The sequence below is a fragment of the Postia placenta genome (assembly GCF_002117355.1).
Source record: "Postia placenta MAD-698-R-SB12 unplaced genomic scaffold POSPLAscaffold_14, whole genome shotgun sequence".
Classification (NCBI taxonomy): Eukaryota; Fungi; Basidiomycota; class Agaricomycetes; order Polyporales; family Adustoporiaceae; genus Rhodonia; species Rhodonia placenta.
Window position 1 is genome coordinate 418881 of NW_020169845.1, and position 13374 is coordinate 432254.

The 13374-nt window shown below is 52.6% G+C and overlaps 3 protein-coding genes across 3 annotated transcripts; all 3 read right to left on the reverse strand.

Moving 5' to 3' along the window:
• Positions 1 to 4205: 4205 nt before the first annotated feature.
• On the reverse strand, positions 4206 to 5336 carry POSPLADRAFT_1153473 (hypothetical protein; the record flags this gene model as incomplete). Its single annotated transcript, XM_024486748.1, has 5 exons — positions 4206 to 4754; positions 4963 to 4999; positions 5128 to 5160; positions 5221 to 5224; positions 5282 to 5336. Coding segments are annotated over 5 exons (678 nt in total), but the record flags the coding sequence as incomplete, so codon positions are not given.
• Positions 5337 to 6805: 1469 nt separating this feature from the next.
• On the reverse strand, positions 6806 to 9089 carry POSPLADRAFT_1049317 (hypothetical protein; the record flags this gene model as incomplete). The annotated part of the gene is made up of 9 exons (XM_024479713.1): positions 6806 to 6901; positions 6957 to 7306; positions 7364 to 7448; positions 7503 to 7912; positions 7962 to 8150; positions 8200 to 8562; positions 8616 to 8776; positions 8832 to 8913; positions 8966 to 9089. The coding sequence occupies 9 exons, from the start codon at positions 9087 to 9089 to the stop codon at positions 6806 to 6808; spliced, it is 1860 nt and encodes a 619-aa protein (XP_024335314.1).
• A 912-nt stretch (positions 9090 to 10001) lies between these two features.
• POSPLADRAFT_1152722 (hypothetical protein) lies at positions 10002 to 12033 on the reverse strand (the record flags this gene model as incomplete). Its single annotated transcript, XM_024486682.1, has 11 exons — positions 10002 to 10403; positions 10457 to 10529; positions 10586 to 10743; positions 10794 to 10928; positions 10978 to 11028; positions 11088 to 11105; positions 11157 to 11287; positions 11340 to 11568; positions 11630 to 11665; positions 11726 to 11751; positions 11880 to 12033. The coding sequence occupies 11 exons, from the start codon at positions 12031 to 12033 to the stop codon at positions 10002 to 10004; spliced, it is 1413 nt and encodes a 470-aa protein (XP_024335315.1).
• Between the last annotated feature and the right edge of the window lie 1341 nt (positions 12034 to 13374).

Sequence of the window (13374 nt, forward strand, 5' to 3'; positions counted from 1 at the left end):
ACGAGCGCGTTCTCCGATGAGCTGATCCATGTCTGCCAGCGACCACTTTCTTGTATCGTCGGCGCCAGGATAGAGTGCTCATATGTCGGCTTTCCAGTCGTTGTAGCTCTTGGCTACGTCGATGAAGGACTCGATGGTTTCCCATAAGTCAGCAACGTCAATTGAAGGGTACCGAACAGCCCACTGTTTCTTGGCTGCTTCGTCGGTAATCTGACACCGGGTGAACAATGCTTCGAGGTCCTGGAAGTAACGCCGAAGCGAACGGACTTCCGACGGGTCGAAGCTTGGTGCCGTCGAATGACCGCGCGGGGGCATCAATGGTGTGTTCATGTTCTGACTCATGTTTGTAGTGGTAGTAGAAGCTGGGCTCGAAGAGGACATGGTAGTAGTCGAAGGAATCGTAGGAGCGGGTGGTGCGGGGTTGGAGTTCGAAGCTGCGTTCGAAGGTGCTAATGGTGGCGGAGGTGCCAGGTCGGATGTAGGTATGACTGAAAGTCGCGAAGAGGATGCAATGGGCGGCTGAGCGTGGGTGCAAACAGAAGACGGAGTCGGAAGTACGAGATTCGAAGTAGATGGGAAAGGATCCTTGGGTTCGGGCGAAGAACCGGATTGTTCGAAAAGATCAGGAGTCGAAGTGTTGTAGTCGGAAGTATTGAGGCCTAGAAGCTCGGGGGACGAAGTGCGTTCTTCGGCGGTCAAAGGGATTGGTTCATCGTCGAAGTCGTCCTGGAGTTCTTGGTCTATCTCGTCTTCTTTGTCGCAGTTGAAGTTACCGGGAATGGTTGGAGAGGGAGTCGATTGCGTTCTAGAGGAGCTGTCGAAGTTCTCGGCGGCGCTGCGGCTAGCAGCCTCACGCGCTTGCAAGCGGGTGACTACTGGAGACGTTTTTGGAAACCTGAAAGCGGCGAATTCTTGCCTGAGATCCCCTCGTGGTGGGCTCCAGAAATGATATGACCTACGAAACCCTAACCCCTAACCTGGGTGCGACCTAAAGGGACTAAAGAGACGGATTATAGTCTTAGTGAGAGGGGAGTTAGTAGCAAGGTGTCCCGCGGTTCGAGTGAACACGAGAAATGCCCTTGGAAAAGGCTACGAACAATGGAGAAGGTACGAGGTGGCTTCGACACGTTGTCGAAGCTACTCGGAGGCTGTGGGTGGTTAGCGGAGATGCTCGAAGCTCGGCAGAGCTCTTCGACGTATAGTAGAAGGAAGGGACACGACTCGATAGGGTGGACTTAGCTAGGGCACGGTTCGCAGTTTCTTCGACAATAGTCGAAGTCGAAGGGTTCATCGAGACGGTATCGATGAGTAAATGCAGTAGACGAGATTTCGAGGTTACGCAGTGAGGAATGAAGTGACGCAGTTGAGGACTTAGATGCAGGGTGAACTCGACTTATGAGCTCTGAACTCGAGGGGGGAACCGGATCTTTTCATTTTTGGAGAGAAGTACGACAGAATTTATACTACACAGGACGCTACGACTATCGAAAGTGGCACACTGGTACAAGGGGCTTTGCCTCACCGAGGGGCACATACCAAGTCCATCAGTAGAGTGATGTCATGCCAAACGCGGAGATGAAGAGAAACATGCGAGACACTTCGGACCGGTGTCTGTCGTTGAAGGCATGTCGCGAGGTTCGATACCTAATTGGGAAAGACCGGCTACGTCGGTGTGGCTTGGAGCGATGCGCGCGCTTGGCCGGGCAGCGTCAAGTGGCCGTATTGTTCACCGGATGCGGGAGATGTCCCGAGATCTATGCACAAGGCATCGGGATGACCGTGCCGAGCTTCAAGCAAGTGTCGCGCACCGTCGAAGATGTCGAAGAGCGTCCAAGGCGAAATCAAAGTGTTGGGAGACTGAGTCGAAGTGCCGGGCGGGATGCAACTGCCAAAAAGAGGTGTATCGGGGCCCAGAGGGGCTTGGCGCCTATCACCGGCTTTGATCCGGACATTGTTGTATCCCCATCGGACGTCAAACTTCGTAAAGAGCGTAGCGCCACGGAGCTTATCCACCATCTCGGCGATCAGCGGCAAGGGATAACGATTTTTGATCGTGATCGCGTTCAATCGGCGGTAGTCCTGCATGGGTCGAAGTGTCCCTTCCTTCTTTTTAATGAAGAAAAAGGGGGACGAGATGGGCAACTTTGATTCCCGTATGTAGCCCTTTGCCAATTGCTCTTTGAGGAACTTGTCAAGCTCCTCCTGCTCATTGTTCGACAAGGGGTACACCTTTGAATGGAATGTGGAGTAGCCGGGTACGAGTTCGATCGCATGATCGTATGGCTTCCTTTTGGGTAACCATTCTGATGCTTCCTTGGAGAAGACATTCAGGAACTCGTGGTACTGTTTAGGTACCGACTCCTCAGCAGTCTTAATGACCTTCTTTTTGATCTCCTCCTCAGCAAACAGCTGGGAGTACGTATGCCCTGCTGCGACGAACAGCTGAGGAGCGCCAGGAAGCGTGATACCTTGCTCCCAGGCTTCGATCAAGTTGGCCTCATCCCACTCTACCTCCACTGGATCTTCTTCGGGTTCGAAGTCCGGGAGTACCTTACTCCGGCAGGCACCTATGACTGACCGTTTGGACTTCGGCGAACGCCTGCGCGCCGTGGGCCTGTCCCCTGTATCACGCGTAGTCGCTGCTTGTTCCATTTGGCCAGTCCTCCTGGTACTGCACGTTTCAGGGCATCGTGACAATTTGAGGGAGCCTTTTTCCCAATCGATTTCAGGGTTGTGCTCTCGCAGCCAATTCAACCCGACAATCACATCTTCTGGACCTATGTCCGTGACCGTGAACACTGTCTTCTTGACGTGATCTCCTATCTGCATTTGTAGCACGGCTACCTCCGAGATGCTTCCGTCTTTATTGAGCGTTCCATCGATATTGTAAAGCGGAATTGGCTCTTTCAATTTCCACGTTTGTACTCGATTCTCCGTGATGAAATGCTTGTTGATGAACTTTGTAGTGGCTCCGCTGTCCACCATTGCAATTATGTCCTTGTGCCGTCTTTCTCCTTTGAGGCGCACCGGGATGTGGAAATGCTGGGACCCGTGGTCTAATTTGTACACATTTGCAGTCGCCAATACATTGTACAGATTATTATTACGCGGCCCGACGCGTGCAGCACGAAGCGCGGACCGGATCAAAAACCCTCCTCCTTCATTGCCCGATAGTGTTCGAGCTCCTCATGCATCAACTTCATCTGTGCTATCAAGTCCGCCAGCTCGGAACTTTCCAATTTCGCTGAAGCGGCGCTTGTACTTGCTGAGGATGAAGCGACGGGGGCGCTTGTCGCCGCCTGGGTGGAACCCGAGGCAACCATAGCCTGCGCGTCGGCGCGTTTTGTGTAAGGCTTGTCCTTACAGTTGGGGCACTCGAAACGTCGGTACCCTTGTTTCCCACAGCCGAAGCATGTGCCTGGGAAGTTTCCTTTTCTGATGGCCGCATTGATGCTGGCCGAAGCTTCGTGCGACTGGGGTGCACCACCACATGCCCCTCCGCGTCCCCGGCCTCGTGCTGAGAAGAAGTTATTTAGCTCGGGCCGACGGGCCCGGCTGATGTCGAGGATTTGCTCGACCTCAGTGGCGCGCTTCTCAGTGTCTCTCCATGTGGTGAAGGTCTCGAGCTCAATCTTGCGATACACGCGGGAGGGGATGCCGCTCAGGTACTTGTCGCGTAGTTCCAGGTCCCCATACCCGGAACGGTCCGCCGGACCCTTGAACAGCGCAGAGAACTCCGCAGCAGTGTGTTTTTCGCGGACCGACTTGTCCGCACAGAGCTTCACCAGCTCTACTTGTGCTGCCGCCTCGTCGTCGAGATTTCCGAAGCGGGCCTTGAAGGCAGCGGTGAAGGCCGCTTCGTTCCCAAAGGGGGTTGTAACCCCTTGCACACCCATCTGCACCGACGCGAGTTGGGCGAAGTAAGGAGTGGCCCAAGCCCGGGCGTCGCCATCGAGCAGGCTCATTGCAACTTGCACCTTGAGCTCGATGGTCGTCAGCGACGTGTTGACCAACCAGTAGATGCACAGCTGCGACAGGAACCTGTCGCACTCGATGACGGTCTTGCCATCATAGCGAAGAGGGAGGAGGAGTTTCAGGGTCTCCTTGTCGGGGGCGGTCGCGGGGGAAGACATTATCGGTGTCGGGGGGGACGGAGGACGTTGCGGGGGCAGAGGCAGCTGTGGTGGCCCTCTGCTGGTCGAACTTCAAGAAGAGCGAGTGCTCGAGCGGCCTCTCGGTGGAGTCGGTGGTGAAGGTGCCGAAGGAAGTTCGGTGGGGGGGTCACGTACGTCAGGGACTGCTGACGCGGGGGCAAGCGCTGTCGGTGAGGTGGACCGAGCAGAATCCGCGGACTCGGGCTCCGAGACTCCTTCTTCACCCGCACCCTCCTCAGGCTCAGGCTCTGGCGCAGGGTCTGGAGGGAGATCTCCTCGTATTTGACTGGACTCGGTGACAGTTTGGGGAAGGCGGGAGGTAGGGGAGGCAGGGCGAGAGTGCTGTGAGGCAAATCGAGATGCAAGGGTGCTTCGGGGTCCGAGCGGGTGTTGCGCTCGTCGGATCGCTTTGTAGCATGGGTAGTCCTCTGCGATCGATCGGGGTGTTCGGTTCAGGCACGGCTGCTGCTCGCAACAGTAGATGACAGTCTCAGGGCCGTCTGGGATGTAGACGTCGATGAGGTCCTGAGAGTCAAATGTGTGGATCTGGCCTTGACAGGCAGCCACGATGGATGGGGAGAGGACGGGAAGGTGCGCGTACTACGAAAGGCCGTGCTAATCTAGCTTACACCTATGGCGCCCAAGAAGACACTAAGATTCGCAGTTCACGTAGGGCCCAATACTGCTTTTGACTATTATGCAGCAGGAACCAAGGCTATGCGTCCATGAGGACAAGTACCGCTCACTGGAGCGCAGGTACTGAAGAGTTCGTCTCTCTAGTGTTGGCGATGTATAGTAGGCTATCTACATATCGTAAGGTATAGTGAGGGTGCGCACCACCCGACCTATAGGAGAGGAAGTGAGTGTGTGGGTTCCGAAAGAATGCCGGCAGCAGTGAGGAGTTTCGACCTAATGTCACGACAGTGGAAACACAGACTTTGAAGGATGCTGGGGGCATTCGACTGGGTCTTACCGAAGCGATGGTGAGCAAGGCTCAAACCTAAGGCTAGGGACAAGAAAGTATATTAGTTAGTATAAGTAAGTAAGCAGATACATGAGAGCTTACTGACCTAGGGACAAGAGGTCGAAACTGAGGTCCCTAGGGCAGCAGAGGCCGGCTTATATACATGGGGAGATAAGGGCAGGCTGTGCGCGCTGGCCCGTGCGCAGCATGCTGACGCGGCCCCAGGGGCCGGTGAGTTAGAGAGGCTGTGTCAGCGGAGCCCAAGCTGTGCCGTGCACTGCCGCCCCATCTAATCTAATCATACAGTAGATAACAACGTGTCCATATCAGGCATGTAGTACAGAGGTCGTGGGTTCGAGCCCACGAAAGGGAAAAAATTAAAAAACGGCTAGGCGCTGTGCCAACTCGTGACACAGTGTCTGGGGCATATTGTGTGATGCTGATTAATGTTTGCAGGCATAATTAAGTAGTACTACTTGTATTCTTGTGCAACCAATGCACTTATTCTATTTTCACCTCGTGAGAACAACAAAAAGCATGTAGGGCAGCACAAGGCTGGAAAAAGAAACAGTCGCTCGATCTGGGGTCCTCGTGACCTCAAATATAAATGAATGCTATGAATGGTCAATTTGTGCACAGTCTGCGATAACATTATAAGGCAATACAAGACAACAGAAGGATGGTGTCAATTGGCCAGATGTTACAGCGGGCTAAAAAAGATAGGCATGAGCACCTCAAGCAACTATTCTCTCCGGCCGGTGATCCGAGATGCCATAGCCACAGCAGCCACAGCAGGTTCGACAATGTTCGGGAAACACAGGTGACATACTAGAACACATTGATTTGTACGTACTTTGCCGGCCACTGTACTACACTTCGTCGTAGAGCTCCCTGTCCGTCCCAGAACCGGTATGCCCATATATGGGGAATCAATACATACAATTATGTTGCTCGAGAGCACTTCAATCTTCTAGAGTCCAATACTTCTGCACTGCAGCCAGAAGTTACATCACACACGTTATACCAGTCAATCTCACAGGCAGACCCGATATGCGGGCTATCATGCGCGGCGCCTGCAAGAGACTGCCGACTGCTACTGTGCGGGAATCGTCCTGTTCAACCACGCTTCGGACACAGCCTGCTGACAGCTATAGTAATGTCAAGTTCGTTGAGGCGATACCGAGGAATCCATCGCGAAAGTTGTTGTATCGCGTTTTGAGAAAGCATGCGAGGGAGAAGGTGTACATGACACCTCGCTTGCGTTCGGAATACTGATGGTCAATGTATTAATTAGCGAGTTTCATCATGGCATTGTCACTGTCACTGGAGGCGATTAAGGTATCAACACTGCCTTACAGTAGTTGTGAAATGCATTGGCATCCACAGTCCGGCATGTCCTCGTGCACCAGCCCACAAGCTCCGTATATCATATTCTGTGAGTACCGTGACGGTTGAATGGTGTCTGCCTGTGATGGTCCCAGATCTACTACTGTGGACCTCAACCGAAACTGAACATCATGACTAAATAGACGCGCTCCTTTAGGATATTGTACGAAAGATAACAGTGGGGAAAAGAAGAAAGTCCGCATCATTATGATAAATAAACTTATTGCACGAATGAAAGAAAGTTGCTTTGCCCCATCAGGCTTCACTGTCATTGCTCGAAAAGCTCGCCAGGAGATTGCCATCACATGGATTCCCCCCAAGCAGCCTTGATTAGGTCAGCTGCTCTCTCCGCCACGGCGTAGATGCAAGCCTGAGGGTGCGCGGCTGGAATGTATGGCTATCCAACAACATATCAGTCAATGCAGAAGTTCATTGCCAAACTAATCTCATACCAGCACCGATGCATCAACTATCCTGAGGCCATCTGTGCCCTTGACAAGCAGGCTTGGTGTGACAACCCCTTCATTGCTGTCGTTCGCCGCCATCCGAGCGGTCCCAATTGGGTGGAACACAGTTGACGTAAAATTGCGCGCGTACTCAGCGATCTGCTCGTCTGTCTGCGCCGCGGAGAGGTACGACGTCTCTGATACCACGTAGCCATCCCATGCCGAGGCTGACAAGAAGCGGCGTGCCTGCTTGATGGCCTCGACCATGCTGTATAGATCGAGCGGGTTCGTGTAGAAGCCGGGATCGATTAGAGGGTCATCGAAAGGGTCGTCCGAGGCTAGGGTCACTGAGCCGCCTATATGTAATGTCTTGGAAGTCAGAGCAGACTAAGAACAAACACTACGATACGTACGGGACGCGGGAGAAACAACATTTGTGAGAATGGTTAGATAGTTTCCTGTCTCTGGTAAAGGTGCCACAAACGAGGCGTAGCCGTCCTAATGCAGACCATTGAGAGCTTTTAATAGCCGATGGCAGCGAGGGAAACGCACGGCTGGAATAAGCTCAATATGCGGAGAAGCAGGTCCCGCGGAAGGGTCTGTGACGTTCTTGAATACCTCTGTCTCGTTGGCCAGCCTCGTCCACGCAATCTGGTTTGTACCGTCGTCTACAAATACTCCCGTTCCAGTCGTGTTCCACTCTTGGAGTAATTCATCCGCGAGAGTCGCGTTGCGCGCGACGTTGTCGAGCGTAAAGCTCGTGTTGACAAGCCACTGATTGCTCAAGAGCGGGTGGTCGGTGAGGTGCTGGCCAACATTCGGCGAGTTGACGAGAGGCGTCACTCCCACGGACTCAAGGAGTGCGGGGTCCCCAATCCCGCTCAGCTGCAGAATCTGTGCCGTGCCAATGGTGCCAGCAGAGAGGATGACCTCTTTTGTCGCGCTGACAGTGTAACGCTCACCTGGATCCCATCAGTAAGTCCTGAACGCAACGTTGGAAATCGTACTGACTGGTCGAGCTCTGTGCCATCTCAACAGTCCTGAAAGACAGGGAGCCCCCAGTGGAGTTCTGCGAGACGAGCTTTGTGACTTGCGTCTGAATAAGGACATCTAAGTTGGAGCGAGAGAGGATCGGATCAAGATACGCCGTGGCAGAGCTGCTTCTCCGTCCCGAAGTTGACACCGCACCCACCGACCAGCCTGATACAAAACATGAGGGGATAATTGAGGTATCAGCATGCAGGCTCACCAAGGCCGAGAGGATATCCCGCATTGTAATCAATGTTGTATGGAAACTCATGCTGCAGCTCATGAGACGTCTCGATCACGCGTTGGTCGATCCCCGTCGAGTAGCCAGCCAGGCTGATTTGGACGGGACCGCTCGTGCCGTGAACAAGAGGGTCGACCTGCCCTGTTGTGTTGTGATGGTCGCTTGGCGGTACCAGGCTTTCGCTCTGAAATTGTATCTTCAGGGTCCCGTACGATGAGAAAACAGGTGTTCTTGCCTTCTTCATATATGGCAATATCTCATTCCAAGACCAGCCGGGGTCACCCGTGACATTCGCATATCGGTTGTAGTCGTCGACGGATCCTCGCGTCCATATCTGGAAGTCTGTCAAACGGCCGTCTGAGCTTGTGTTTCGCTAAATTCTGGAGAGCGCCTACTAATTGTACTGGAGCCGCCTAAGACACGGCCCCTTGGGTACGGCAAAGTGCGATCGTTCAGCCCTGATTGAGGGGTTGTGGTGTAATTCCAGGTCAATATTGTGTCCGGAGAGAGGGTGGAATCCAGGAATGGTACTTCATCGCTAGGATCAGCAAGGTTACTTCAGAGTAACATGTCAGCGACAGTCCCTCGATGGAGGGATTCCCTATTATCACCTAATACCAGCTTCGATGACTAAAACCGAGTTAGACGGGATCTCTGACAGCCTGTTTGCGATGACAAGTCCAGCAGTACCCGCTAATGGTGCATATTAACCAAGACCAGGTGAAGGGATTCCCGAGGAGCTCACCGCCCACAATGATAAAATCATATTGACTGGCACCCAGTTGACTAGGATTGGTGTAGAGCGCGCCGTTTACGAGGTGTGCCAGCACAATAGCAAGCAGGGAGAACAAAGCGGTCCCAGACCCCATGATGCGCAGAGCGTCTGTTAGGCTTTGAATGCTAAATGCTCGGGAGCCACGATGCATAACACAGCTGCGAAGAAGCACCGAACCTTATAATGGGATTTTCCATCTGCTAGATTGTGAGTTCGCCGCCCACCTCATGCTGCGGTACATCGGCTCGACCGTCAGTGCCTGGTCTGCAGGACGACGCCTAGGTGAGCAACGCGCCACATCCAACTTTAGCCGCACATGTCCTGATACCCTGCTGACCGGATCTCACGATGAGACATCCGGTGGGCGCAGACACTTGAGAACGCCCGGGTTTATGTGATTTCTTTGATCTTCGAGTAGAGGTTGGGATCCTTTCCTGTCGCAGGTGTACTTGCATATATGAAACGCGTGTCTCTAGGCTTAAAAGTGCCTAATCCGGACTACCGTCCGCAGAGCGTCAACATGGCGCAATAAGAGAAGTGCAAGAGCTGAATCAGGCACTCGCACCGGTTTCGAAGTGGGTACCCATCCAGTCTCCGGGGTCCCAGAACACGCTCCGTGCAGGGTTTTCCGTTCAGCCCATGAAACACTCTTCCACATCTTGCCCGCTGTTTTTCCGAAGTCAACGCTCGGTGCCTATATACCTCCTCATGATATCAGTGAAGATGAATGAATTCTCGAACATGTGCATGCCCGGATCATGTCTACTATACAATTTGACACATAATGTCTCACCAAATTATCATTGGAAGATGATACGGGTCCTTTCCGCGCTCTACGAACTTCAAGGCAGAAGCCCAGCCCACTATTTTCCAGACTAACGAAGTTCGGCATTTTACACACCCGTGGTAGCGAGGGGATCTCTAAATAACATGAGTGTCACAGTCCATAGACGTACTGAATAGGAAATTGAGGTTATCCAATGAAAGGGTCGCGTCTCACGTACATTCAGGTAGGGACCTTCCATCCACCTGCGAGACTCATCACATTGTCCGGGTCATACACCTGCTTCAGGTATGTGAGCGTCGGCAAAGCACTACCCCATATCTGAGACACAGGCGTGGTCTCAAAAGCATAGTTAGGATATGATGGTATGCCAGCATCGTCGACATTCGCCCCCTGCGCAGCAGCGGACTTCAGCCGTGCGGTAGTTTGTATGGCCGCATTCGCAAAGTCGTCGTCGTAGGCGGGATTTGACCAGATAAATATGACATTTGTCGGTTGGTAGCGCTGCGCACGGGTCCATGGATAGGCGGATGGGCCTCCGTGAGTGAGAATGTCTGGTAGGAATGGCTCGATGCCGTAAACAATCAGAAGTTCCGAATCGGAGACGAGTTGTTTACTCCAGTACTATAGAATGCCTATTTATTAGCGTGCTGTGCGATCGCGCAGAATGTACGCACTTCGGATTCAGCGACTACGGCATCCAAGAAGTCGGACGTCACATCCGCCAGGGGAACTGTGTCGAAATATCCGCTTCCGGAGTGCATGTTAGTCTGGAAATTTGGAAAAAAAAAGAGATTGTGCATTACCGAAAGGTCGCCGGCATCGCAGTTGTCACAGCTTGGACTAGCGATAGGAAGGAACGTGTTTGTACGTTACTCTCCAGAGATGGAATCGCCAGAAAGTCGTCAAATATTCTGTCTGGGGGAGTGGGGGCATCGTAGAATATGTCAACAGACGCGATGATCTAAGAGCAAAAGATACATTTGAGCAATCAACAAACAAGGGAAATCCGACGAAACTCGCGTTTCCCTCATCATAGCCATAGTACGTAATGATGGCGGCCTTTGGGTCGGTAACATTCGTGGTGAATGCTACCGTCGCGGCGCTGACATCTTTTATACTGCTGTTCGGGTAGATTATAGTGCCACCCTGCAGACATATCAGTATTTAACACCGGACTACAGACAGGTCTGCGTACCCAAACCTGACCCTGGGGATGTGTCTGAAGGGTGAATGCTGTAACGACGCCCTACAGATTGATTAGTTGAAGAGTGTCTCACTATGCAACCACGAAAAAGGGGAACATACAAAGTTGTTGTATCCACCCTTATGACGAGGTCAGCACAGGGCCTGATGAGCACTAGGTCCATGCCGCACCTTCAATCCGAAGAACAGGTCGGGGTCTGACGACTGAGTCACGTTTGTCACAGACCCATCCGGTAGCACTAGCTGGAACATCTGTATGGTGTCAAGTACCAGGCCGTACTGATTTGTTAGCCAGGAGTAGCCTCCAGTTTGTTCAGATCAAAAGCGCCTGCGGTCGGTATGCAATGTACACACCTCCGCCGAGCGCCAGGCCCGCGACGCCGACGCCGCTGTTTCTACCGCCCACCACGTTGACATTGTATCGATCAAGTGCCGAATACACGTCATCCCAGACGAGACCAGCACCGATCGTGGCCGTTTGACTAGATGGGTCGTAATCGACATGTCTAAATCTGCTCATGGAGATCTGCACCCCCGTCGTAGACGAGAACCCAGGGTTCATGATATGGCCGCCGCCCTTGATCTATAACGTATAGTGTTAGTCTGGTGAGTCTGGTGTCTGAATGAGCCTTGTAGAAGCATACTGCAAATGGCGTCCGGTTTTCTCCTAGGATTTGGAGCTATGTGAAAGATGTGATTAGCAGTGTATGACCACGAACGAAGGTACGCAGAGATCGTACAATTATTCCTACGTCCTCCGAGGTTCCTGGCTCGACAGAGCAAGTAGCGTTCTGCGTGCTCGAACTAGCATAGTGCGATATGTCTGCCTCGTACTGTGGACTCGCTGGAGGGTACCGCTGAGCACACGTTTCCTACAAAGCCGAAGGTACATACCAGGATAATAAACGGATGATGCGGAGGATACCGCATTAGCAATTCCTTGACACGTAGATATAGTGCTTCTGCTGTACGCCGAACTTGTCTCAACCGCGGTTACGAGTGTCGCGGCGACACCCAGGAAGGCAAGGACCGCCACGAGATGGCACATGTCGAAGGCGAGACAAGACCAAGGTCAACGAGAGGACCCGGCGGGCGTAATTGAACACCGTTAGCAGTACTTTCTTCACGTAAGAGTTGGTCGCCGAGGGGTGAGATTCCATCTTAAGTATCTGCTCTGCGCAGCAGAGCAGTATGACCTGAACGGCGTACGTGTCCTATCATATGAATCTGTCGCTTTCAAACGAATGATTGAATCATGGGCGTTGGAAGGAAGGAAGACTGACGCACACCTGGAGTTCGAGCTTTGTAGAAGTAGTGTTGACAACAGCGGCTGTTCTATAGTGCCTGTAATTTCGAGAACCCGACAAGGAGAACGGAAAGAAGAGACATCACGGCGTGTGCAGTGGCATGATGAGAAATGAGGCGGATGATACTGGTACCTCGACAGCTAATCTATCAAAGAACCTCCGAAACCGTCAGCCGCAGAGGTTCATCGTCATTGCATCGAGCGTAACACGGTACAGCTACATCGGTTCGAAGGCCACTAAATGCTTTGACGTAAGAGTCTGGACAAGGTGCAGAATATAGTCCACTTGTAGATCGTGTCGGCAAAGCAGCTGGTCAACGACTACTGCTGAGCTATTAGACGCTGAAGACTGTCACATTTGTATCTGGGGTACCGGTGGCACCCCCCTTCCAGGCCAGACCGAGCATTGCAGATGATCTTTGCAACCTCCGCCCGTTCTTCGCTGGAACTTGGATCAAACGATCGTTCTGCTTATCTCATTCATTCCCGCTCCCATTGGTCACTTGGAAGTTGGTAACACGGTCTAACCGTCTATCCTTTTCTACCACGCGGCACGGACCGACATAACGGATTTAGTTCGAAGTCCGATCTTGCATTCCCAAACCATCCAGATCCTGCGGAATTGCATTTACACAGGCGGCGCTGAGATTGAGTTCAACCCGGGTTCATCAAACAGCACGCTCAACCCAGGATGGACCGGGTTTTTCCCCGAATTGGCACCGCCGGGTCTTTTCTGATTCAGCCTGGCATTGGGTAAAACCTGGCACCCGGTGACCTGCGCCACGACAGGTTCAGTGGACGGGCCGGACAATGCCGCTATTCCGCGAGCACCCCATAATTCCCATAAAATAATTCAAATAAATAATATATATATTATCCTGTATTCTACGGACATTCGACAGCAGCGCAAACCAATAGCTACTAGCTACATATAGGAAGTGTGTTCAGTATGTCAGTAGGTCAGTATGTCAGTAGGTCAGTATGTCAGTAAGTCAGTAAGTTCGGACGTCAGTAGGTTGGGACGTCAGTATTGTCAGTATATGATTAGTGCGTCGCTATTGTCAGTGGTATGTCAGTCTTGTC